This window comes from Manacus candei, unplaced genomic scaffold (genome assembly GCF_025592945.1).
Source record: "Manacus candei isolate 608988 ecotype Guabito, Panama unplaced genomic scaffold, ASM2559294v1 h1tg000028l, whole genome shotgun sequence".
NCBI lineage: Eukaryota > Metazoa > Chordata > Aves > Passeriformes > Pipridae > Manacus > Manacus candei.
Window position 1 is genome coordinate 31,103,256 of NW_026138076.1, and position 27,275 is coordinate 31,130,530.

General features: G+C 37.9%; 1 protein-coding gene and 1 long non-coding RNA gene across 2 annotated transcripts in view; one reads left to right on the plus strand and one right to left on the minus strand.

The window, feature by feature from the left end:
* COL25A1 (collagen type XXV alpha 1 chain) overlaps nt 1-22,335 on the plus strand; it is a 310,364-nt gene extending 288,029 nt beyond the window's left edge. The window contains exons 31-37 of the mRNA XM_051789718.1: nt 2,858-2,911; nt 7,733-7,786; nt 9,028-9,054; nt 9,794-9,847; nt 13,363-13,440; nt 15,678-15,716; nt 17,044-22,335. Of these exons, the coding sequence (XP_051645678.1) occupies nt 2,858-2,911; nt 7,733-7,786; nt 9,028-9,054; nt 9,794-9,847; nt 13,363-13,440; nt 15,678-15,716; nt 17,044-17,079 (342 nt within the window). The 3' untranslated portion in view covers nt 17,080-22,335. The remainder of the gene's footprint in view (nt 1-2,857; nt 2,912-7,732; nt 7,787-9,027; nt 9,055-9,793; nt 9,848-13,362; nt 13,441-15,677; nt 15,717-17,043) is intronic.
* LOC127472075 (uncharacterized) lies at nt 543-27,216 on the minus strand. The gene is made up of 5 exons (XR_007904857.1): nt 27,087-27,216; nt 24,672-24,736; nt 2,837-2,897; nt 2,237-2,415; nt 543-774 (listed from the first exon to the last, which is right to left on the minus strand). It is a non-coding gene; the product is annotated as an uncharacterized LOC127472075 (long non-coding RNA).
* Nucleotides 27,217-27,275: the final 59 nt, after the last annotated feature.

Sequence of the window (27,275 nt, forward strand, 5' to 3'; positions counted from 1 at the left end):
GAGGGATTTCCAAAACCCCCTGAAACTCATTCTTAATTCAAACCATCTAACTATAGTGGCAATTATTAGGAAAAGATTAAAAAAAAATGCGTTACTCCCAAGTTTCCTGTAGGTTTTTTTCACACAGATTTTGAATTTCCAGCAGACACCTCCCAAGTGCTTTTGCCCAGTATTATATTACTATGTTAATTGCCAGAAAACTGAGAAAGTTGAATCTGTGTCCTTGTTTCAAACTGGAATTTGCAGCTATTTCTGAGTCTGGCTTCTTCTATCCCAGCTTAAGCATCCATTATAGCACCAAAAATTTGGCATTTATACTTTTACATTTAGGGTGAACCAGGGTTAAATGGTCTTAAAGGATTGAAGGGTGAACCAGGTCAAAAGGGTGACAGAGGGCCCCTTGGTCTTCCAGTAAGTAAAAAAACCCAACTATTCAATCTCAGTGGAAATCACAAACTTTTATTTCTACTCGTGATGAACAACTCTGAATTACTTAGTAGCATACACAGAATATACCATGTTAGAGCAGAGCATAAGTCTTGTTTCGTTTTGTCCCAAATCTGTGCTATTGTCCGAAGTATCATCCTGTAACACCAGTGCTGTCAGGTTTGGTTTTTTTGTTATGTGTCAGTTGAGAGTCTTCAGTGTCATAAGGATGCCATCACCCCCATTACATTAGTCATGCTGTTATTTAAGTGTTGCATGGTGTTTGCGTTGGAAAAGGAATCTTCCCTTTCCTCCGTCTCCTCAGTTATTCTTCCTTTGGTTGCCCTTCTGCAGTTAAAATGGAGAGGTCTAACTGAGAAAAGTTAAAAATTGGTTTAGGGAATTTAATTTTTTTTTTCACTGATTGTTATTTTTTCCTCCCTCTTTAGAAAATTTCCATTCTGAGTGTTTGGCATAAATTTTTTCTTAGAAGGAAATGAAGAACGCTAAAAATATGGAAACATTAATATGTTAAAATTTGGGATAATAAAATAGAAAATACCTTATGTGTTTGAAAGCATGCTGAAAAGATAGCTTTACTTTTTTTCTCACAAAAGGAGTTCATTTTTCCTTTTGTTGTGATGTTGTATAGGGATTATTCCCTGTGATTACATTGTTAACAGTAAAATGGAGAAAAAGCACTTAGGTGACCCAAAGAAACAAACCCCTCTGATTAATATTTTCAAGAATTATGTGCAGTGCCACTGGAAAAGGTCAGCTTCACTGAGAATTTTAGTTTTAATTTATTTTGAGAAAAAAAATCATTTTCACATTGACAGTCATGCCTCTGTAGAGAGTGTGTTTTGGAGGCCTGAGCCAACACCTTGAAAATGGCTAAAAGGTAGAAGAAAGTTTTATTTTTTCCAGAAATGTTTGTTCTAACACAGAACAAAATATGCTATTAGTTTTTCAAATTTACATAGATCTTGTCTTCTACTGCTTATTGCTTCTGAATGTAATTTTCAGGAGCAAAGTCGAAGATTTTGATTTTCCATGGCTCATTTTATTGAGTTGGGTGGAGTTTTTTAGTTGGGATTTCTTTTTGGTTTCGGTTGGTTTTTTTTCTGGGGGAGTGTCCCACAGATTATTCCCTATGTCCCGACTAGTGTTGTCTCCCGCCCTGCCCGCACTGCAGCGCTCTCGCTGCTGCTCTGTTATTCCCACACAATCCACGAGGGGTCACCCCATCCCCAAGGATGCTGAGGCACATAGCCCAGAGTGCCGGGTGCTGCTATTGCAGCCCTTGACTGTGCTCTGAACTTGGAGTATATTGGGAAAACAGGAAATGTGATTGTCTCCGGGGCTCTTGGAAATGAATGAGGCCATTGTAGTCAGGATCCAGATTTTGTTGGCTGCATAATGCAGTATTCTTACACTTAAATATTTCCTATCACAGTTAACACACATTTTTCTTCCTTTGTGTATAGTATTCAGTACTGTCGTTATTTACAAATTAGAAAGCATGCAAGTAAATTACAAAGTAAATATTTGTGTATTAAGGCTCAAAACTACCCTAACATCTGGTGTTTGTAGCACTCCTATAGCTTGACAATATTCTGGTGTAATATACTGTGATGTGAGGACAGGGGTGGGTCAGTGATGTTGCACTAAAGTGAGAACAGAATCAGGCTCCTGATGTTTTATGTGAATTTTTAACTAACAATGATGTAGTAATGTGATACCCATTCCAGAACCCTGTCACAACTTGTACTGTACGTTTGAATTATGTTTATTCATCAGTACCACTTACTAATCTCATGTTCTTGTCATTGGTGTTGTACCCATCATCCATGCTTCCACCTAACCACACAGGGAGCATCTGGCTTAGACGGAAAGCCAGGACCCCGGGTGAGTCCCTTGTCTTTCTGTGTCACTCTTCGTTACCGAGTCCATGTCCTTCCCAGGGGCTCTGCCAGCCATGCTCACACACTGCACGGAGGAAGAAAGGCCAAATGCTGCAGGCATTTTCCATGCTGTATTAGAGGGGCCTTCAGACAGACTCTTAGGGCAAAATGTGTTGGAAGGATAGTGTAATTCTCTGTAGAAGGAGTTCTGAACATTAAAAAGGCGGTTTAGTTTTGATTTTTGGTTGGACAGCTGCCTTAGTTGGGTTGTTTATTTTCTTGAGTAAGGTTAGGGATTAAGGTTAAGGATCTGACTAGAAGGATGGTTTACCTCATAACAGGAGAGGTTATAGGTGGAGTTTTGAAAGCCAAATGGATTTGTTCAGCTAGGTCCCACCACAATTAAGTTTGAATTTTCAGCCAGTGAAGACTGATTCCATGTTAGTTCTTGACTAGAAGACAGCTATTAAAACTAAAGAGTTGCAAGAACAAGACTTTGCTCTTACCCTCTTTGTTTCCTTTTGCAGGGTATAGATGGCTCAGTTGGTCCCCATGGCCCCGCAGGTCCTAAAGGAGACAGAGTAAGTATATGTTCTGTGTGCTTCTCTTTACAAAGTGACTGCCACAATGGAAAAATCTCGTATGGGTACTTATATTTTACCTTTATTTATATTTAGATGTTGCTAAACACAACAGTATCTCATCTATGTAAGGATCAGCCCAGAACTATATGCGTTCTAGTTACACATGTATTTATCTGTTTAAGAGTTGACATTGTAACTCATTAACTTCAGAGGACCTGGTATTTTGAAATGACTAATCAGTAAGAAATTGACAGCACTTTCAAGTTCACAGTACCACGCAGAACGTAATTTTTGTTGGCTTCATTATTTTGTGTAAATTGAACAAATAAACTGGGACAAAATATAATGTGATCTGATTACATAAGAATGGAATGGCAAAAAAAAGAAGAGTATTTCTCTCCTGTATGCACTTAACTGTTTTTATCCAGGAAAAGAGTCTCCAAGCTCTGTAAAATTTAAAATTTTCTTCCTTTTTTTTTTTTAAACTTAGAAGATAGGAGCCCTCCTTTTTCATTTGAAATATTCACAATAAATTTTCTCCGTGAAAATAGGATTGGAACTCTTAATCTTTAAGTGTGAGCCTGTCACCTTTAACAATACAACCATCAACATATACAACAAACCAGAAGATGATACCTCATACTAACTAAAACCTCCAGGGAGTTGCCAGTCCAGAATTTTTTCTCTTTGACTTTCTCACTTTAACAAAACAACTGTGCTAAAGCAACTTCAGACTTGCTGTATTAAGGACACAGCCACATGGCAGAGGTCCAGTTAGCTTCAACAGCAGTACGTCTGAGAAAGGTATGATTCATTTTTACAGAGCCGTGTACTGAGAAATAAATTCAAAACATGCAGCATAGTCCAAAGTAGGAACAGTAGACTGTAGTTACCACTCAGGTTAGTTAACTATCTGAAGGACTTGGGAATTTTATCTTTTTTTTCAACTATTTCTTCGATCACCTCTGTAAAACGATAGTTGAACATCGTCCTCTGATCCTCAGTAAATAATTTAGATGAGATATGCATGTAGAAGTATATAAAAATAGCATTTTATTCTTGCATTATGAACTTTTATGTTAAAGGATATGCACACGTACTACCAGTTGAAATGTCTTTGAAAAACAATGTGCTATAATATAAACTATTCTTCTAGTCTGTGGAAAATAACTATTAATATTTTTTCTTTTGAGAGTGTGCAGTCATAAGAAGTCATACATCTGGATCTAGAATCAGCCCTACTGTGGCTGTTGACAAATAGTAGTTAAAGGGGGTAGGAATGGCTGTGATGTAAATCAGTTCAATAATTGCGTGAGCACAGAGGGAGAGATTCGCGAAAATATAGAGACTAAGGTGTGCAAGAAATTCCTGCACACCCACTATTTTCTGTGTAGCTAAATGAATAGGAGGAAGTTCACAAGACAGATGGAAGGTTTTTTCCCAAGCAATCAACTAGCAAGATTATTGCTGTAATTGTTCACTTAATTATTCAGTACCATTTGGGAGGAGTTGTTTGTAGCATAGTTATGTAACAGGTGCCTGGCGTTGATAGACGTCTTCTTACCTAAATAACAAATGATGTGTTTTCAACAGAATTTTACAACTTGCATTTGCAACTCTTGAACTTGTTTATGTGAAAGCAGGAGGAAAACATTTTTGCCTGCAGATTTCAGACTTTACTTTTCAATTAAAAATAGTGCATAGTGCCACTGCTCACTGGTGCTGGATAGGACCACATTTTGTTGTACTGAAAGGAAAAACCTTGGGCATTAGGGTTATTCTACAGAATAATCATGGATTCATTGTTGGACAGGCTGCATTCAGGGCAGTGCTGAATCACTACTCTGAAGTAGAACAGACTGTTGCGCAAATTAGAGTGGATTGGTTGGTTTTCAATTTAGCTATTTAATTAAAATAGAAAACATCATATCATCTTTATACAAAATTTGTTTAGATGGTGAGAAGGTAGACTAAGAAAGTCATGCATGACACTATAATGTGATTTTCTGCATTTCTTTTAGTAGACCAAAATGGTAATTAATACTGTGAATTAACATAATTTATTAGGCTGGTGTCTTACAGTCCTTATTAAATTCTTCAGCTATTGGAAATACCATTTTGCTAGGTGCTTAGGGAGATTTTACTGAGACCATCTTTATTAAATGGAGGAATTGATCATAATAGGCCTCTTAATCTGTGTAGTGATTTACCTTATTTATATACCATCTGGAGAGAAAATAGAGAACACTGGAAAACAGATAGACATCTTAAACTATTACTGCTGAAAGGGGACATTTAAGCCTGAATGGTAATGACAGGCATAGTGTGTATCCAACTTCTTGACCATCTAAAGGATCTGAAAGCTGGAAATGCACGTTTCCCTGTTTTCCTTTTTTTTTTATTTTATTTTTTTCCTTGGTGTCAAAGACCTGTTTTTGTGCTTGATTTTGGCTTTCAGATGTGTAGCCTGTGCAACACTTTCATCACTACACGTTTTGTACTAGTAAGGAAGGTGCATGCTCTTTAATTTGGTTCAAATGTTTCTCACTACGGCAGTGTTATAAAATCTCCCTATCTATCTTAAAGGAGACACTAATTATTCAGCTTTAATCATACAAATGGTAATTCATATTCATCCGTGATTCAGGAGACAGAAGTGAAATAGGAGGCAAAAACATATACTATGGTTTCTATTCTTTGGACACCGATGGATTGTCTTACAAAAAATATTAAAAACCTTCTTGAAGTTTACAAATATCTACTTCTCTGGAGGAAATGCTTTATCAGTATGACTGAGGGCAATATACTCATGACAGTCCATCAATCTTATATAATCCATAAACATTCAAGACCTCATCTAATATTCCAGACACATTTCATCATGTGCTTTGTGTTGGAGGCAAAAAATTCTGAGTTACACTTCTCCAAATATATTCTTACATAACAGATGAGATTATTTCCTAGACTGATACATTCAGTATCTTTATGTCTACCATATGTTTAGCAACTTTATAAGCCTATCTTAAGAGGACTTTGTGCAGTCATCTTTACTGTTGAAGATTTTTTAAAAAAAAAGATACTTAACTAGTCTTGACATATTTCAAGTATTCATCAAAAAGTTTTGTAGCTGTTACATACATAGGTCAGCACATTATTTTCTTCTTAGCAGAAAGCTTTAAAGCTGCAAGGAATTTGTTGTTTTGAAAATGAGCTGTTACTTCCCAATACCTCCTATTGTTCTGCAAGGGCATCCAGCCTAAGTGTTGCTCAGAAATAGCTGGGGAATAATAGAATCCAGAAAGATCGGACATTGCACATCTAATCACGACTAGACTAAAGTAAGTGTCCACCTAAATAAAATATGAAGTATTTAAAACAGGTCAAATGTCAGTTACTTTGACAAACTCCTTATTGCTGTGATGATTCAGCCACAGGTTCAGATTAATTTTTTTTCTAGTGCCTGCTTTTTTGTATAATTCAGTCAATGAAATTTAGACTCAGCAGCTCATTTTCAGAACTGTGCCAAGGACTTAGCTGTGCCGATGATCGCCACTATTAATTAGGTACACATCTACATCTATGTCTTGTGCTCTTAATAATAGACTCATTAATTAATTAATAATAATTAGTAAATAACCCAGAGGATTATTTACAGAGAATTATCTCGAGGGCATAATGCAGCAAGTGGTAGGATGAAATACAGCACTTCCGCATGCCAGGAGCCTTGCACGAAGCCTTGCATTAGGTTAGGTTCAGGAAAGGGAGTGAAGAAGGGATCCTGCTTAACAAAAACAGAGTAGGAGCTTTGAAAACTCGAGGTGGTGAGGATTTTTTTTTTCTTATTTTATCAACACTTGGAGCAGTTTAATTCTCAAGAGAGAGTATGGCTTTCCTGATGGATTTTATTCAGAAAAAAGAACACCACAGTCTGAAACAAGACTGCTGCCCACACCTACGTATCAGCCCTGACTCCCTAACAGGCTCACTGGGATCTGTGCTTGAAGTTACCTGGGTAATGCTGCTGACTTGGGAAGTTTGACTTCATGACAATCTTGACAAAGAAAAATCAGAGAGCAAAGGTGATTACTACTGTCAGCCTGAAATTTATCATCTTGAAATCTCACTTCATTTGGAAAAGTTTGCCCTATATTAAGCTTACAAAATGATTTTGGTGGCCCCTGTGTGGTAAGTTTTCCATGGATTTTAGTGCAGAATGAGATCAAACTTCTGGAGTCATCTCTGTACTTACTTGTTCGTCTTCCACATTAATATAGTTTTGATATAATAAACCAGGGTATTTACATCACTAATCTAGAATTCAGTAGAGCATTTAGAAACACAGTACAGTGCATAGGATAATCTTCACAATGTCACTGTTGATAGTATTGCCTACTTAAATACAAGCTTTGACTGACACATTATTTTTACCTGTCACTATGTCACATCTCAGCTGCTCTGTTGATGCTTGATGCTGTATATCCTTAGTTTTCATTACAACATCAGATTTTTACTGAGAGCAATGTTGCAGCTGTTACAAACTTAAAATTGACATTGGTGCAAGTTCGGTTTGAAAAATATTTTCAGTTACTAATGTATTTAAAAATGAAAGTAGATATCATACACCTTAAAAGCTATATTGCCTAGAAAGTAATATACACCCTCTCTTTGCACCTTAAGCATTTAATAAAAATAAATGAGTTTGGATATTTTTCACTCAAAATATTTAGGAATGTATAAACTTTAACCTAAAGCACTCGGTAGAGATAATTTCTAAGATCGACAATGGTTTTGTTTGCTTGTTGTGTAACCTTTTCTTAGGGTGAAAAGGGGACTGTAGGTGACCCTGGACCCAGAGGACCGTACGGCTTGCCTGTAAGTTGCACAGAGTTTGTACACACTGCACTTTTCATCAGTCCTTGATTAAACTTTCTGTGCTTTATGGCTGCTTTTCACCTAGCAATAGAATTAGTTGGAAAAGGTGAAGATAGATAATAAACCCTGACAGTGCAAGGTCAATGGTCTGTATCACAGACTTAGATTCCTACCCATGCACGTAACGAAACAGATCTGACATGAATCAGAAAGAGGGAGGAAATCCAGAATGCATGTACTCCTGTTTCAGCAACTTGTGTACATCAGCTGCCCAGGGATCATGTGAGAGTGCCAGGAGTTCAGGATGAACTGAGGAAAGATGTGAATTTCTTAATGTCAGTAAGCTGCTTGGATTTCCATACTGCAAGGCTACTTCGCCGTTATATTTCCATTTTGTTTGACACTTCAGAGACCTGTTTTGTTTTAATTTCTGTGCCAGAAGCAGTATGAGAAATTCATTGTGACCCATTTGTAAGTGGAAGTGGTATGCTTTAAATCAACCGTTTAAATTATATTATCCATTTCTAAAATATGAGAGGGAACTTCCTTTGGCCTAACAAGGATATCCCCAATAAAATCAATTGACTTACTGTGTTTACACTGCTAATGACTGGGTCAGGTGTGTACATGTACATATGTCTTTTCTGTACTTTCATGCAAGAGAAGCCATATAAATATGCTTGGCCAGGAACAACCAGCCTTTCCAAGAGACTTGCAATGTTTCCATACGTTCTCCAGTCTAATCTTCTTGATTAATTAATTTAAGCTGGAATACAGACCTATGGTTTAATTAGATCCATTTAATTGGATCAGGAGTCAGTTACTAGAGACAGTTTTCAGACTCCATGAAGTGTTAAATTAGCTTGCCATGCATTTTTATCCGAGGGTCACTTTTGTGAGTTAAATTGGAAAAAAAAAAAAAAAACAAAACAATTTCTGTTTCCCCTTCCTGTGAACTAAAACTAAAATTAAAAAATTATAGGCTTTTCTGTATTTTTAGATTAGTCCTAGAATCTGCTTACAAACAAAATTTTACTGTCAAGCAAAATTTTACAGTCAAGTTGTCAGTTCCTGGAAATGTTAAACACTGACTGCAGTGTCCTTCGCTGACAGCAGTGCTGTGTGTGCAGCCTCAGCAACGTGGGGTGTCGCTGTGCAGAGGGGCACAGAAGCTGGGCCTCAAACCGGCTGTCAGTACCATGGATTAGGATGCTAATGCAGTTTGTGTGGTTCTTTGGCAGGGCAAAGATGGCGAGCCTGGCCTTGACGTAAGTAATATCTGTGACCAATGCGCTCTCAATGGTCGGTAAGCGTCTTCCAAGAAATAGCTTATGGAACATAACACCTTTGTTTCCATTTAGTGTGCATGCAGTACATACAGAGAGTGTGCTAAATGCCTCATTTGCTCTTTCTCTATGATAAAAGAGGACAAAGATTGTGTGATATACAGCCCTTATCGACAGACACCACCAGATGTGGTGCTTAGTAATATAAGTAGCTGGTTGTTTGGATGTCAGTACGCTGAAAAACTGTGCTTGCTAAGAAAATATTCAGGCTTGTGACTCATTTGTAGAAGAACAAGGAGTCACTGACACTCAGTTAAGTAAATTTATTCTAATTAAAGAGAATAATAATTCCATAACCTGTAATGGATACATTTCAAGGCATAATCTCTTTCTTTGGCATGCTAAAAAAGGCTTTCAGTAAGCCTTTTCCTCTAGTTCTGTGCTGAAATCCCTAACTCGAAGGAGTCTTTTTCAGAACATACATATGCTAGCGTGGACTGTTGCCATTTTGAGTGGTATGATTTCTTTCTGTAGCTGGCAAATTGCCTCTACCAAACTCTTGGAGTTACTTGTCTCTCATGCTCGTGTCTATGTATGTGTCCACACATACATATACACAGCATGTAGTGAAATAATCTTTTTATGCTTTCCAAGAGTGTTTGAAAACTTAACCTGCATGTGAATGAAAATGAACCTGTCTTTGTCCATTTTGTTTTCATAGGGTTTCCCTGGTCCTCGAGGAGAAAAGGGTGATATAGGAGAAAAGGGAGAAAAGGTGACCACAGTGTTATTAACTGTTGCTTGATTCCCCAGCCTAGTCAGTTCTGCTGTCTTTATGCTCTAAATTGTCCCATTAAAACTTATTTTTGTTTTTACTGTGTGCCAAAAGGCCGGTCACAGATACATTCTAAGCAAAATCATGAAAAACCACAAAAATGTATGCACAGAAATAGTAATATCCACATGTCTCGAAGTACAGCTTTTTATTTTAGGCACATTTTCTCCAATCCATCCTACTCTTGTTGAAAATCCTAAAATATTTCATCAGAATGACATTAGTCATTCTGTTAGTAATTTTATACTGAAGAGCCCAGCTCTGTTCCCTGGCAGTTTATCCTAGTGTACCATGCCTGTACATGCTGCTTGTCCCACACCAAATGGATAAGACAGGAGCTGTTTGAATTTTTATTTTTGGCAATGTGATTACTCATATAAAATTATAGTCCAGGAGCACTCATCACGAAAAAGATTTGTACAATTGATTTTGTATTTTCGTTGTATGGATAGAAAAAAATTCTTTTAAAAAGGAATAACTTTTAATGAAAGTTAGGATTTGTGTTGTAGGGAGAGGGAGGGAAGGGACCCTTGGTCCCAAATGCACAGTTGTGTCTGTTGTTATAAATTTTGACAGAAGAGTATGATGTGTCTGAACAGAGAATGAAAAGGCATTATCCTTTTCCCCTACACTCTGCATTGATGAAAATATGTGCACGTGAGGATTGGAGGTTGTTTCAACCAGAGCTGTGTTGCAGAAGTGCCACAACTTTGTATTTCTCTAGGCACTGAGGAAGAGCAGAAAGGAATTTTTTTTTTATCTTCATCAGATGTAGATTTTCCATATCTCCTGTGGACCTCTGTACTTGAGGACAAGGAGTAAAGATTAAAAAGAAATAACTCAGTCTTATGGAAAAAGTAGTAAAGTACTCAGGAAATTCAGACTATTGTCTGCACAGATGACTACTGCGTTGCTTTGAATAAGATCATAGATCTGTCCTGCAAAACTGGAAGTTTAAATAGATATCTGCTGGCTTGTAACACAACAAGTTAAAGAAATGCAAATCTTAAAGAATAGAGAAAGAGTCAGAAACCAAACTGTACAGTCCATTTTCAGAATCCTTTTTGGAGTATGTCCATGCTTTGTGCTTGCATACATTCACTGTAAAAATATTGGTGTTACACTGAGAACAAAAAACATGAGAACTGACCTTGAAACTGTTGGGTTTCTCTGCTACACTGCTGTCTGTCTGGGTTTAAGATGGAAACTTAGCAAATTTACAGTTCTTGTCTCGTGAAGATTTCTTTTACATCATAATCTTATCATTTGATAAAGAAGGGTAATGTTTGGGTTGCTATTTTCCCAAATATTATCCTGTGACTTTTTGGCACACAGAAAAGATAGACAAGTAACTTCGCTTCTATTATGACATGAATGCAGTATGTGTTGTTCATGAAACAGTTTTTTTCCATTTAAATATGTCAAATACGTTATGATATTAAATGACTAATGTGCTTTCCTTCCTTTTTAAAATCTGATTTATATAATTATTTTTTATGTGTTAAAATGGGTTTTATCTCTTGTTAATAGATTAAGTCTTTCTGTACTGGTGTGGACCAAGTTAAATGTCTGTTTACTATGCTTCGCCTAAATCTGTCTGTTCTTCCAAAGGGGCATTCCTTCCTTCTCCTTCTACCCTCATTCCTTACAATTCCTCTGTCTTTTTTACCCTTTTCCTCACCAATGAAATCCTCCCAATAGCCACAACCTCACTTGCTGGTTCTCCAATGTCGTACTAATTTTCCTATGACTATTTTTCCCATTTCTTTGTGATATTCCTGGTTTACTCATCCTTCCTATCCCATTTTTTACAATCCTAGCCCAATTTGTTAATTTTTTTAACTGATCCTTTTTGATTTTTGTGAAATTGAGAGCAAACCTGAAACTCATTTACCATTGTGATCAACTGGTGTGAAATCAATTATAAAATGAACTCTAAACATCTTATACTGCTTGAAGGTGAGGTCATCTTTGCAGGTAGCTTTGCTGAGGGTAATCAATCATTTCCATCAGAATTAAAGCATTGGAAGTTTCACATTTAAAAAGAAAACTCAGTGTGAAATCAAAGGACTGAATTTTGTTAAAATAAGTAGATGAAACATTGCCTGCAGAAGAAGGAATATTTGGATGTTGAAATATTTAAATAAAGAATAATTATCACTTCTGATTACTTTCTGATACCAAGACAATATGAAATCATTGAAAGTGTCATAGCACCTCTCCATCAAGCAGTTTGGGTGTTTTGATTCCTGTAGCAGGGTTTGAAATGGTCATGTTATATTTGGAGTGACAGGAGTGCACCCTCAGTGACGTCAGTGGGTTTCTGTGGACACCATGGAGAGCAGGATTTGTTCCAAACACTGTTACCAGAGTGAAAAAGGTCAGTTCAGCAAAGGATGCTCTGCGCCAAGTTCACCCTTGACATGGCACCATGGAAGCTCGTGGAACTGAGTCAGAGACTAGCCATCCCTGTGAAGCATCTGTGCCGCAGGTCTTTTTTTCAAAAGTTCCTTCTGACTAGTGGCAAATTCTCTAGGGAAGCTAACAAATTCAGGTTTGTGTGCATGTGCACTTCAGAGCTATCACTTAGACCAAATAGGAGACGTCTTCTTTTGGACTGTGGATTGGGGGATTTTGCAGATTTGCCTCTGTCTCAAGAAATCAATCTTTTCAAGCCCTGTTCTAGGTTTCAAAACATTCATAATACTGATATGAAATACCAGCACAAACTAATACAGATTGATTGCAGTTCTTGCTTGTGATCATATAATTTATTTTTCCACATAATGCACCACCCAAACCAGAACACAGTGGTAAGTGTCCTTTCAGCTCTCCATTGGCTTAAAAAGAAAAAACCCAAACTTTAAAACCAATCTTTCTTTAATTTTTTTTCAAAAGAATGAAACTTGTTTTATCCAAACCATTGTATCCACAGGGGGAAAAGGGAAAGAAAGGCAAAAAGGGGCCTAAAGGGGAGAAAGGAGAACAGGGTGCTCCTGGATTAGATGCACCTTGCCCATTGGTACGTCTCACTTATATATTGGAAGATCGATCGTCCTGCTGTAAACTGATGGAATAAGAAATGAGGAAAGAGGAACAAGCACCAGCTACTGTTGAACATGTAGCCCTTTGTTAACACAGCTTTATCTCAAGTTCTGAAAATTCTGGAGCAGACTCCATTTGTCAACGTCCTAAATTGGTTTAAAGCACCAGACTTAAGATCTTTGGGCTAAATTTGTGAGGTTTGGTGGTGTTTTTTTTTCATTATTTCTGCCAAACTGTTTGAAAAGGAACCAAATTTGGAATGTGCCAAAGTCAGTGCCCCACAGGTTTAAATCACACTACGACAGTCAGCTTGCTCCTCTTGCCTCTCTGTTGTTATTTGTTCACTCCATTTAAGTCAATATTGAAGGCATTTCCTTGACAGTAACATTGCAAGTTAATCTTTACAACAGGGATTCCGTGGAATTAAGGGGGAAAAAGGGGAGCCAGGCCAACCTGGCCTGGATGGGCTGGATGCCCCTTGCCAATTGGTACAGTATTTCTCTTTCCTACCAACCCTGCATGCAGTTCCTTTGTTTGTGGTCAGCCATTCTTAATGTAAAGTAATGTTTTTCTGAGCTGACTTTACATTATTCACGTAACACATGCATGTGCATGAACAAACCAGCTGCTTCAAGTGATCATAACCGCAATGAGAGAACACACATTTCTGTTGGTACCTTAAACCTAACTTTCAGCAGTTTGCTCCCAGATCACATAGTAATTTATAAGTTTGTATCCTTCCTACATTTTCCCTGAGAATTGTTGGTTTGTTATTTTCCTCACAAAATACCTATTGCCTTACTCACCCTGAACGCAAGTCATTGTGGAAATCCAGCACAATGTTCACTTCTAATTAAGTCTGATGCCTTTTGTCTGCATTGGCTCAGTTCTGCACTCTAGTCTGTCCTAGAGCTACTCTGCACCCTGGACTTCCTTTCAAATCCCCGCAGTCTTAGGTGCATGTTTTCACAATTTGACCAAAGTGAGAGTCATGTACAGAATTATGTAAATACCGTTTCTGAAAATCAAGGTTTTCAGTAAGCCATGCTGGAACTTGGCTTCCAGACCATACACAAGTAATATTTTTGGTGTCTGGCCTGTACATCAAACAGTATTCAAACATATCTGGAAATAAAAAGCTTTACCTGAGGTTTGTAAGAAGATAACAGTCTGCAGCCCAAACCCTGTCTTTGTTATTTAATGTCTCCAATTTAATGGTCCTACCCTTGGAACTTACCTTCCTGGAATACACACAACACTCCCCACCCTATGTTAGCATGAATTCAAGTTCCCACCTATACTAAAATGCTACTTCTTGACCCTCTCCCTTGTACCAATCTGGCAACAGTGATTTTTATTCAATGGTAAAGTAAGTTTGAACTCTTTTCCATTTAAGAAAGAAAACCCCAAATGAATAGTACATACACATTTCATAAAGATACAAGGAAGATTTTCTTTTTAATTGTTCGTAGTAAAATTTGATCTGCATGTTCTGATATTGTTTGGTGGTTAAGCACGGTTCTCTATGATGAATGTTACATTAAATAGATTTTATTTCAACTGTAGCACTTCTAATTTGAAATCAGTTCTTTTTAATTATAAATACATAGTCCTTTAAAATTATTCCATAGTCCATATTGTTTGCTTCCAAATAATGGTAACCATATCTCATATTTTGTTGGGAATAATCAAGCATGCTTTTGTAATTTTAAAATATTTCTCTGTCTCTGTATTATCATTTATATCTGGAGATTCACTAACAATCATTGATGGATGAAAAATATTCTGTTCATAGATAATTGCTAGAATAAGCTGCTTAGCAAGCAGCACTGTCTCTTGTTTAGGCAGCAAGCCATTCCCATCAGACTACGTGCAAGCAATTAAAAAAATCCTCAATAACCACTATCTTCACATGTAAATTCACATATAAAGTATTTGTATTCTATATTCTAAAAAATGTCAAGGCCTGATCTTTTTTCTGCTCATATAGTCTAGTTACATCATATGTGCTCCTAATTCTGACCATATAACTCTCTGGGTAAACCCTGGATAGCCTTCTAAGTTGGAATTAGGACCTTGAAAACCAATGTGACTGTGGTCAATAGCTGACCCTGATCTTACTGGACACATGGAGATATGTGAAGGTAGAGTAGCAACAGAAAAGAAATGGAGTGACTCTCACACGAGAAGAAATTAAATTACCGTATTGTCCAAGCACTGAAATATACAGTGCTGCTGGACTGCCCTGCTCCCACCGCAGATGTTTTCTTCCACTGTGGCACTTAGGGTATGTTCAGGCCTTAAGATTTTGCTACTTCATTCAAAAGCTAATATTGAAAATGAAAAGAAAAGATCCTACACACATTTGAGTCTTGCTGTCTTATCACAGGATTACCTTTGTACTAGAGGCCTTTAAAACACAATACCCTCCAGATAAAAGTGATAGTATTTTTTTTCTCATTGATCTTGTACATTCAGATAGAGATTGTTTTGAATAAAACAGATTATATTTAAAATAATAAGCAGCCTGAGCTCTAACAGCGATAAGAAAATAACGAAGATGTTCTAATGATTTAGAGAAAAACATATCTTTATAGCAGAGAGGTGCACGTATGTTTTTGCAGCGTAAACCTTCTGTCCTCTGGCTGTTTTAACAGATGCTGATGGATTATCTATCCTCTCAAACTTAACTATACTCTTTTTTTTTTGCCTCCCCTTAAAACAGGGTCCCGATGGATTACCAATGCCTGGCTGTTGGCAAAAGGTAGGATGGGTAGAGCTTTTTCTTTTCAGGAGTAGTATGTCCTTAGCACACAGAAATGCCTGTCTCAGTCATATTGAACAATATCAAGATATACTTCAGAGCCTCCTAGACAGACATATCCAACAATGCAAGAGCAGACCTCCCTACCTGCTGCAAGATCAGGCAGTAGTTCATGTGATAATATTGTAATATATGTAGAAGTAATAATTCATTGAGGCAGTATTGTAGGAACAGTTGGCGTTTGTTTTCTGGAAAGTCCAAGACTTTTCTTTTTTTCACGTGAAGACTTACACATCCTTTAGATTCTGCACATTATCACTGCTTCCAATTCGTTATAAAAGCTCATGGATTTTTTGTCAAATATTTATATTGATCTCTTATTATGTTATTCTTCTGGAATACTGAGAGGAACAGTGTAATCTGCCCTTCTCTTTGCCTTACCTTTCTGGTCTTCAATATATCCTCCTTTAACATTAATATTAACTGGCAAAATTATTTTAGTAAAGGTTTAACCTAGGCAGTTCTGGATTTAAAAACATAGCATACAGAATTATGTAGGTGGAGGGATACTGGCATATAATGTGTTAAAAAGCATTAAGCATGAGTGAAATCCTAGGTGCGTTTATCTCTGAAGAATAGCTGGTGCTGAGGAAATAACTATCCATATTTGCAACTCTGCCTTATCTGTGTATTTGTAATAGATGTCTGAAATATCTTACTAATTGGATTAATCTGTCTTTCTTTTTGTCTCTGCAGTGATGAATCTAACCTTACAAGCATGAAGTTGTGTATATAGCGCTCCACTTCTTTTATTTATAGTTGAAAACTGAAAATTTGGTTTTACAAGTCTGAGATATGTTTACATGTAGCTGCTTCTACTTGTTTGCAATAGTCCATACGTACTTTTTCACTTACATCTGCAGTTAGGTGATACTGCAGGGTAAACCTGCAAAGATTGTCTCTCTAATGAGAGATATCGAAACAACGATCAATAATAGAAATTAATATTTCTGTAAATTCTTATATTTTGGCTTGTGGATATGCATGGACAATGAGTGCCATGAACTAGTTTACAAGAAATTGTGACCAAATAAGAGCAAAATTCTATGATATGTACTGTACCAGCTGCCATTGGAGTTTATTGACTTGGTTTCCGTGTCCATCTTAAATACTTCACTGATTCATGACACCATATCTGCTTGTATGAACTAAAAGCATGAGTTCGTGTGCCAAACCTGCTTGTTGTGTGATCACGTCACGCGCTAAATGGCTGCTCACGGTGACCTTTGATTCCAGCTTCTGAATAGTTTCCTTTTGTCATCTCAAGGGAGTCACACCATGGCTCATTGCTAAAAAGAGATAAACCAGAGGAGCATAGAAAGAGGCCTTGAATTTTTGGGGAATAGAGTTCCAGCTGCAGGTGGATGGCTTCCAGTCTTGCGGGATACTTGGCCCCTTTGATCAAAGAGGGTCGCGCCTGTTTATCAGCATCAGTTTGCCTTGCACTGCTCACGGTCGTGAAGATATTCACGATAGGCCCTGTTGAGTCCTTAATCAAGAAGGAAAGAAGTTTGAAGAAGAAACCAGACTTCTCTGTGGGTTGTTTGAAAAGGTTGCAGAGGTGCTGCAGGGATCATTTGATGGCAGACACCGCCTGAGACCAGAAGCTTCTCAACCTTACTCAAGGATGGACAGAGTATGTGCTCTGCATATTGTATTTTGGGACTGCTGGAGGAAAAAGCATTCTTGAGGTGGGGATGAATTGGATCATCCTCCAGAGGAGAATTATAGTGGAACTGACCATAGATGTATGTACCATGGTGTGGTTTTCAGGTTATTCACTTTAAATTACACAAAACTAGCTGAACTTTTCTGCAGGATTTTGGAAGCTATGGTTAATTTTGTTTCCTTTCCTGTAACTGTTGCCATAAAGAATGCATTTCAATAATCTATTCAACATTTGTGATGATGGCATTGAGGAAAATACTTCAAGCCACATACTCATCTTGTTTCAGTATTAGCAGTTTCTATTTCAAAGTCTTTGAAGCCTTTAAGTCTAGAAAAGAAAGAGTTTATTTTTGTGTTTCACAGACTGATTTGTTAATCTTGTTCCTTTTATGTTGTTACAGTGACTTTAGCGGACATTATTACTCAAAAAACATTGGAGAGAAACAATTCTGTGTAATTACCACTGCACACTTGTCGCACTACACTGTTATAGGTGTTAATATTTCTCCATTTCTGTTCAGATGACTAGCTTTCTAGAGAAACATTGGTAAATCTTTCCTTCTCCCCTTTTTTATTGCTAGAAATACATAATTCATGCACATTTTTAATTTTGCCATGAGGTATTTTTTCCAGTTTTGAGTCTTCATATGGTGCACTGAAGTTAGTTTGAGGGACTGGTTTATGAGAAATGGTGCCATATTTGGCAGATGGAAATTCTTTTTATGTCACTTCTGTTCCTAATGTATATAGCAGGATCATCAAAAACTTTTTTAGTTACTTTTCTGAGAGTTGTCTTTCATATGTAGACCAAAACCAAAGTTGAGGAAGACAGCCTGTCTCCGTTCATGTGTGGGCACCTTATGCCCTTCTTGGAATGCACATTTTTCCTTGCTCCATCATTTCTAAATCATGTGTAGATGGGGAGACCTTCTGTGGTCACACTTTTTGTATTGCTTCACAGTCTCAGATCAATGGAAATGCCACTATAATGCAACCTTCCACCTTGATGAATCTTTACTGTCATTTTGGTGTATCGAAGTCAAACCTAGCATTTCATTGGGGAAAAACCAGATTTTTAAAACTTAAAAATTAATTTGGCGGTCTACAACTAGTAGTGTCTTACTAATAAAAACAAAATTCTGACACTATATAGATATATACACTGAATACATATATATTTGCCACTCAATTCCATCTTTCCAATAGTAAGAAATAAACAAGTGTTCACAGATGTAAGATAATATGTTTTTCTTTTCCTGAATTTTCAGAGATGCAAATATTAACCTCTCTGAATAGTCATGATTACAATAGTAAAAGCCTTCACACAGCATAGTCTGAATATAAAATGTTAATAATCAGAGTGCTATAGCACTAAATGCAAATGAGGGCCTTTCAGAAAGAGGACAAGAGGAGCACCGTGTAAGTCCTCTGACTTGCCCCTTTTAGTCTGCTTAAGAACCACTATCTCAGAAAAACAACAGGCTGAGGAGCCAGCTGTCCACCTAACGGAGAAGAGTCTCTTATGCCCATATCCTGACTTGGCACATTTAGCTAGGTATATTGTAGATGTGAAGACTAGAATTTGAATATTTTTTTAAGATATCAAATACTGGCAATCATAGAGTAAAATTAAATATTTTTTAAAGGTCCTTCAGAGTATATACATGCAAAATCAAGTAGAATGTTTATTATCTGGCTGAATGTTTTAGCAACTGCATATTGAGAGTGTCCACAAACACAACTCATTTAAGAAATAGCAACAAGATAAAAAACTATTAAATACATGCTGCCATTAGCACTTTGGTTTTTTTTTAGTTTGTATACCTATATTTTTAAACTGCCCTCATAGCATCCATTTCTATATGCATCAATAAAGCTAGCAAAACCTTGGTTCATGATTTTGTCATTCAGGAAATAATTATAAACGCTACTGTTAAGTGTTAGTCAATACTCAACTCTCCTTTAACTCCCTGACACTGAGACCCTACTGAAGAAACATTTAAGCATCTTTGTTCACTTTCTTTTTTCTCTTGTAAATTAATCTAATTTCTTTATTAAATTCCCTCCAGGTATTTACTTTTTGTTTTTCCCAAGTAATCTTACTTAACTTTTTCAGATTTTTTATTGTTCAGTATCATGAAAGGTTCATTCCATTTAAATGACCATGAAGGAACAGCAGATAAACAACTTAATTTGAAAGGTTAAACTACATACATAGATTTGACATTAATATTTGCATCTCAGATTGAATTGATGTGAAACTTAACCATATCTAGAAAAGTTGCATGGTCAGTAAAAGTAAAAAAAAGAATTGGGTTTAACATTTCATCAAGAAAAACACCTTGTGAAGACTTGAAACATGTTTATTTTGTTTAAAAAGCAACTATTTCTGGTGCTAATATATCTTTTTCCTTATGATGGTAAAGCTATAGTTTGAACCACCAATGTGTTGTTATATCTTTTAGTGGCATTCCTCCAAATAGATATGATTTGTTTAGTTTGTTACAGGAACAATAGTTCCTCTATCAGTCTTTTCAGTTGTAGAAATGTGTAGTGGTATTAGTCTACATATATCCCTGACTTTTTCAGGTATAATTAATTCTTGTTTCTTTGGGAGTTTTCAGTATTTGTTTCATACAAAGTTTTGTAATCGCCTGTTACTCCAGTGCATTATAACCACATTGTGCAGAAGTCCAGCTACAGAAGCCAGACTTCTTTTAAGCACTGTATGGAATATGTCTGACATACGTGGTCCTTGTTTTCATATTCATAGATTAGCTATGGGGAAGCTTTCTTTCAGGATGTTTTGGACACCTTTTTTTTTCCTGAGTAAAGCATGAAATGTTAAATCGCAGAGCAATGATACAATGTTTTGGGTTTTGTGGGTTTTTTGATTTATATTTTTATTTATTGCTGATCTTGATGTCATATTCTGATAGTATAGCAAAGCAGAAACTCTTCATCCAGCTGTTTATATATTCTTTTAGTCTACAATGTAAGTAATATGATTGAGTTTCAGAATGATCAAATCCATATACCTGCACATATGTTAAGTATAGAGTATAAAAAGGACTGATGTACAGTGTGGAAACTTAGCATTGGCTCCATTGAACATTACCTCATGGAAGGGGTGCATGTGACCACCAGTTACTTGGTTATGCCAGCAAAAGAGAGAAGCAACCCCATATGAGATGGGCAGACCTTTGGTCCTTGTGGGAGGGTGGTGCTGTGTAAGGCTGGGGGCTGCACCAGGAAACACACTTAGGTCCTGGATCTGGTTGGAGTTTAGAGAGAGTTGTCCCACTGACTGCCCCAGAACTGGGTTTGTAAACCTGGGCTCAGCCATGCAAGGCTTTTCTCTTGGCTGTGCCTCTCTATCCCCAGCAATGAGCTGTGGAGAGTGATGCAACCTGCCCTTGCAAAGCTCTTTGAGGCATGCAGAAGAAAGGACGCAGGTATTATGCTTAGTAACAAGGGGAATATTATCAACTTCAGGAATGGGTTTTGCCTAAATCAGGACCACTTCAGTAAGAAGTCCAGAGATATTTCCAGTCTACTGAATGTGTTGAAGATGTTCAAAGCATGCAGAAGTTGACCTTTCCCTTCAAATTTCCTGATTTCTGCTGCTTGACCATCTTGAATTACATTTTTAAAGCTCTGTATTTTACCGAATGAGATTCCTAAATTTTCACACTAAAGACTCACCTAAAATAGTGATATCTGCAAAGATACTGGTCAAAATAAAGTATAATTTTTAGTCATTGTAAAACTTCTATTTCAATGACTGGAATTAAAACTAACACCTAATTTTTTATTCTTTTTTCCTTCCTGCAATTTGCTTTTGTGGATGTGAATGTTGTTGTAATGTACAAATGAAGGTTTTCTTGCACCCTCTGTTATTGAAGAATTTTACATGGTGGTTGGATTCATTAAATGCTGTTAAAAACAAGTGCCTGCCACCATCATATCTGAGAAAGATACTCTACAGAACAAGTGGAGTTTTTATTTTAAAAAGGGATTTGGAGTGTTGCTTTTGTTTCGTTTTGTTTTTAAATGCATCTGATTATCAATGCTGCTCACAAATTGAATTTTCTTTGTAAAGCAGGGGGCCTTAACCTGGGACCGTTAGTGTTTTACTTGTTTCTATTTAAAAAAGAAATTGTATGAATTTCCCAGATCCCATTGGTACTTGCACACTTCTCTGAAGTATTATGGAGAGTTGGGTTGGTGGGAGAATGTTTTACATATTGTTAACATATATGTGGATATTCTTATATTATTGTACATGTTTGGGAAAATATCACACAACTTTAAAAATGTTGCTAAGATGTATGTATCTGACTTTTTCCTTTGGAAAATATTATATATTTTTATTTGTATTTTTTACTTTTTTAAGTTCATCTATATGTGCCGTTATTTTTGTATTGCAAATGGTCTCATAAATGAAGTAGAAGAGATAAAAATACAAAGAAAAGTAATTTGGCAAGGATTCCAATGCTTGGGGGTAAAAACCACATGGGTCAGCATCATATTATCAATGCTATAAATATTTTGAGTGTCTTAGCACTGTAAATATGTCACAAGACCTCTTTTGAGGAGTAGTATAAAGAATTGCAAGGTTTTAATCACCCATTTTAATTTGATATTAATTACCACTTTCTTGTGGCCTCTGGTCTTGACTTAATTGAACCCAATCAAACAGCATGCTTTTGTTTTTATTATTAAAATTTCTCCTTGTTTTTCAGTTGAATTTTGTTTTGTTTTCTTTCAGTTTTGTACTTGAGGTTTTGTTTCTTGCTTGTGAGAAGTTGATCTTCAGAATTATTTTTACACTATTTATGATTTATTTTCATAATGTAAAAAGTGTGTAATTATTAAAATATTAATCCAACCATTGGTGCTGATTTTGCATAGTTATAAAGTTCTTAATATTGGTGCAAAAAAATTGTTCTAGTCTGTCTGGATTGGAAGAAGTGTGTGCTGCGTTGTGCCAACCTGTAGTTTGAAGTCTAGAGCAGGTTGTGTCAGTAGCAACATTCACACGAAAATCAAGGCCTCTGCAACATGTTCCATTTTCCTACAATGGGCAGTAAGAAAACTCACCTTCTTCCTATTCTTAACATGTCTTTTCCCTTCAAAGTCAAGTCTGTTCAGTCATCTTTTCAAAACAGGCAGCACAGGCTGTTGGCATCCACAAACTATGTAAGGAAGAAGCTTTGCTGCAAACCTTAGAGTTGGAAAAGCTAGAAGGATCTATGTATTAATTAGTTGAAACTATTGCTTAGGCAAGTTCAGAGGCATCCTAGGATCAGAAGAAATAAAGCTGGAACTCACCAGTCTCCCCTTTCTATAATTCTGAAGATGAAAAATAAACCCGAACTGCTGAGAAATAAAGATATATGCAGGCAGTGTCACAAGTAACAGTGCAAGCTAGAAAATGTGAAGGTCTGTTTTTCACAAATCCAGTTTATTCGGAAATGATGGAACATAATTATTATTGCAAAATGGTATATTTTTAAGGTGTATTTTTGCAGGAGTCTCCTTGAACAAAAGATTTTAAAAAAAACCACAAAACAAAACAAACAACCAAAAAAACACCGGGGAGCAGCTGTAATCTCTGCAACACATTATTTAAATGTTTGGGTTTTCTAAATCCCAAAATATTTTAGACAAACAGAACACTCCCCATTGTTTCCCTTTCCTTCACCTCAAAAATGCAGTCACTGTGAGCACTGTGGAGTTTGACCTCCACTCTTAACTCCTGCTAATCCCCTGCTAATCCCCATAAATGTCCATTAATCTTATCTAGCTCCGTTTTAGGCTCTTCGAGGCACTAAAAATATCTTTGCTCCCTTTCCAAGATGAGGTACTTCCAGCTTAACATGCTCTGCTCTGCCAGGCTGAGTGCATTGCCCTAAGCCAGGCAGCCCTGAGCCAGGTGAAGTCCTTGCTTCAGCTGTGGCCACAATTGGGCTTATCTTGCTTCCAGTTTTCTCCTTTTTTCTGCTTTCATAGAGGATGAAATGCAGTTCTAGATGCTGCTGGAGCCATCCTACCAGAAAACAAACATGTATTCTGGACTGCTGCCAGAGCCAGTACCCTGTGGGTTTTCCATTCAGTACTTTTACAGCCTCCCTGTTATGTTTCAGTACTATGCTCCCTCTAAAGCCAACCCTCAGTGAACCAATATCCTACAACCTTCACATCCTACTGTACTCATGGGTCATGACTTTCCTCTGGCATTCTCTCCTATTCATATGCCTCCACAATTTTGTGATGTGCCAAAGCACATGCAGGACTGCTTGTGAAATGTCTGCCACTTCTACCTCACGTTGTTTTTCTTAATGAAACTTTATTTAAATACTTAAAGGCCATTACTCACATGCAACTCTGGTTTGTGAACCTACTAAACCTGCTAATCCCTACCCATTTGTAATAAGGACTCTACATAGATAAAAAGTAATGCAACAGAAGTGGCTTTTTATGTCCTCATCTCACACAGCTTCACGTTGTGGTTCAATTACAATAACCACACACAAATGTTTAAAAACAAAACAAAAACCAAAACAAGGAGCTGACAAAGCATTTCATGTTCCAGCAAGTAGTAACAACTACACCCAAATAAAAAAAGAAAACAAACAAGGGACTGCCAAAACATTTAAGTCATGTTACTGCAAGCAGTCTTTCTGTCTTCACAGGGTTACTAATTTGTCCTCCCTTCCACTGGCTTCTGGGAATTTCCAGACTGAGTACTTACAGGGCCTTCTGCTTTCCCATCTCCTGGCTGTAGTAAAAAAATACAATGCTTTTGGATTTGGAGCTTAGATGCTCCATATATATATATCTGTGTATATATGCTCTTCATGTGGGGTAATTGATTCTGGTTGAGATAAATCTGATTAACACACCCTGTTAAATGACTCAGGGGTCTGCTGAACCAGTCACCACATCAGCCCACAGGCAAGTCCGTTCCCTTTTCAGCACAAATGCCAAGGATTCGGCTATCCCTGAGAAGACGCAGGCAGGTGCACTTTGTCCGTCTTTAAATTTCTGTACTGAAACAGATATTCAGTGCAGATCATTTTCCACTAACCATGGAGTGGGTTTGCTCCTTGGAATGCACCAGCAGTATTTTGTTTTTCAGAGGTACAGTAACTCCTTAGTAGGTAAATAGGGAGCCAAAGACACCTTACTTGTATACTTTGGAGAGCTCTTAGAAATATTTACTCCTTTTCATCCCTCATACAGGAATCCAGGCTGTTACTTTCTGGTACCCTGCCACGACAAAGCCCCTAAACAAGTGTGGGAAAAAAATAAAATGTTCATAAAGCAAACATAGCAGGATGGAGTAAACAGCATGTTTGGGGTTTGGTGTTTTTTTTTTTTAAATAAAACACAAGTATTAAAAAGAAAAATTATTTTAATAACACTATATATCATGGAGAAATATTTTTAGAATTTATGCCACAGTATTATGAGGGCAAGTGGAAGAAACTGGAGAGGTCTGAAAAAGCCAGGTGACAAGGTGCTGGAAAGGCCTGTGTCTGGGTCAGGGTCTCTGCTAATCTGAAGGGCAGAAACCTGTACTCTACATGTGAGATTTGGCAGGCTCGTTCCTGCTGATACAATCAAAAGAGCATGGAAAGAGCCAAGAGAGGGATATTTTCTTGACTGTTAAGCCTCTTTCCATGGCTTTGAAGGAACAGGGGAGCAACTTCCCCTTCTAACAAGCTACTTCACCTACGACTTCGAGTTTTCCTGATGAAGTTTAATACTGCTTCAATCAATTACTAAGCTAGCTCTGCACAAGCTTGCTATTGCTAAACCTGGAACAAAAGCCATGATAAAATCGGCTCGCTGCATGCTTCTAAAGGAGTAGCAGCATCTTGCATATCCCTTAAATCTGTTTGTAGTCCAGGGTTTCTGTGTGAGCAAGACAGGGCAGGTCAGGATAAACAGCTGAGATTTACCAGTGTTGGCATTGCCAGCAGCCCTGGAGGAGCGATAGGGCTGTGCTCGGCACTGACAGAGTGCAGGCACCAGCCCAGTGCAGGGAAACATCTCCTGAAATGCCTTGGGACTCTCAGACTCGCATGCTGCTGTTCTCTGCCTGGGTCCAGTGCATTGCTGGTACAAAGGTCCAGAATATAATGTGTACAACTTGAACTGCATCTACCCTATGCTAAATATCATTCCCCAGCTTTCAGAGATATGGGCAAAATGAAAAAACGTTGCAGAGAGCATTCCTACAGGCTCTAGCCTTGGCTCCGTTTGGGTGTTAGCAGATCTAAATGCGTGTTCTTGAGACCCATACATGAATCTCATCAGTGCCTGTACAGTACTGCCCTAGCTGACAGTTTTGGCAACTCCCTCATATCTTTTAAGTCTTTCTGCCAGGACAAGGCACTGAAGACAGGCAGTTGCTGTCTCTTCTGGGATATAGAGGTGTAGCTGCTGGTGCCTCCTACCACTTCTGCTACATGGCTTTCTGTTGGTTGGTGAGGCAAGGTTTCCGATGCAGAATGTGAAAGCTTCAAAATTAAGACTGTCTGAGGAAGCTCAAGAAAATGACTCTATGGAAAGAAATGCTTGACTAGAGAAGCAGAAATGTGGCTTACTGGCAGACATATTAAAAAAAAATGTAAAAATCAGGAAGTGTGTTTCTTCCATCTCAAAATTTAGGATGACTTACTGGATACTAACCTAGAAAAAACAAGTATCATCAGCACAGGAAATTGTGAGGCTTTGCATATGCTCACTGAAAACTCTTCCAAACATAGTGCTGCAGGTGGCACAGACGAGCTACAGATGGGGTAGTAGAGACGTGGGTGAGAGTTTTGCTGCTGTCTGCCCATGCAGCTCAAGGAACAGCCTCCGGCAGGGAGAAGGTAAAGCTGAGGTGCTCCGCTAGAAGCCTTGCTGTTGATGCCTCTTCATGTGATTTCTGTCCTTCTTCCCCATGTTATCATTCCCTCTTTTTCTTGTGGGCTTTGATGTCCAGTGAGATGATTATCAAGCGTAAGCATGAAGAAATGCCAAATTTAAGCAAGCCTCTTCTATATTGCTGCTGTGGTTACAAAGCAATCATAGGACTAGTTACATTTAGATGTTACCTAGACTTAAGGGTGTACCAATGCATCTCAGCACCGGACCCCTTTCTACTTATATGTATAAAAACCTGGAAAACCATAGCACTTACTACTTTGCCCCTTTGGCTTCGATGGATGTATACAAGTATGTACCTCAGCTTACTCTTCCAAACAGATACTGGGACATAAGAAGCAGAGAAAGACATTGAATTATGACCCTACTTTTGATTAAACAGTCCACTTTGTTCCCTTCCTCCCACACCCCTCATCTTCCCTCCCCATATGTCTGTGGCAGAGGCGCTCTGACCACCAGAGTGCCCGATGAATGTCAGGCACGGCAGGATCGCCCGTGGGAGTTGAGCGACCGCCCGTCTGTCCCGCCGCCCCCACGCATCAAGTGGATTGTTTGCGAGTTTGTGCCGGTTTGCACCCCTAGGAAAAAAACCAAACCCAAAACCAAACCAAGCCAAACCAAACCAAACAAAAACAACCGAACAACAACAAAACAATCAAACAAAACGAAAAACCCAAACCGACAACAAAAAAATCCCACCACGAAACTCCAAGGCACGGGGGCCGCCCGCGGCTGGCCCGCCTCAGCTCAACACGAGTTGAGGAAACACGAGTCGCCCACAAGGAAAACCCAGGGGGATGGGGGGCGGCCGGGACGTCCCGTCCCGTTCCGTCCCGTCGGGGAAGGCAGGCGGGAGGGAGGCGGGGAGGAGGAGTTTGGCCGGGGCCG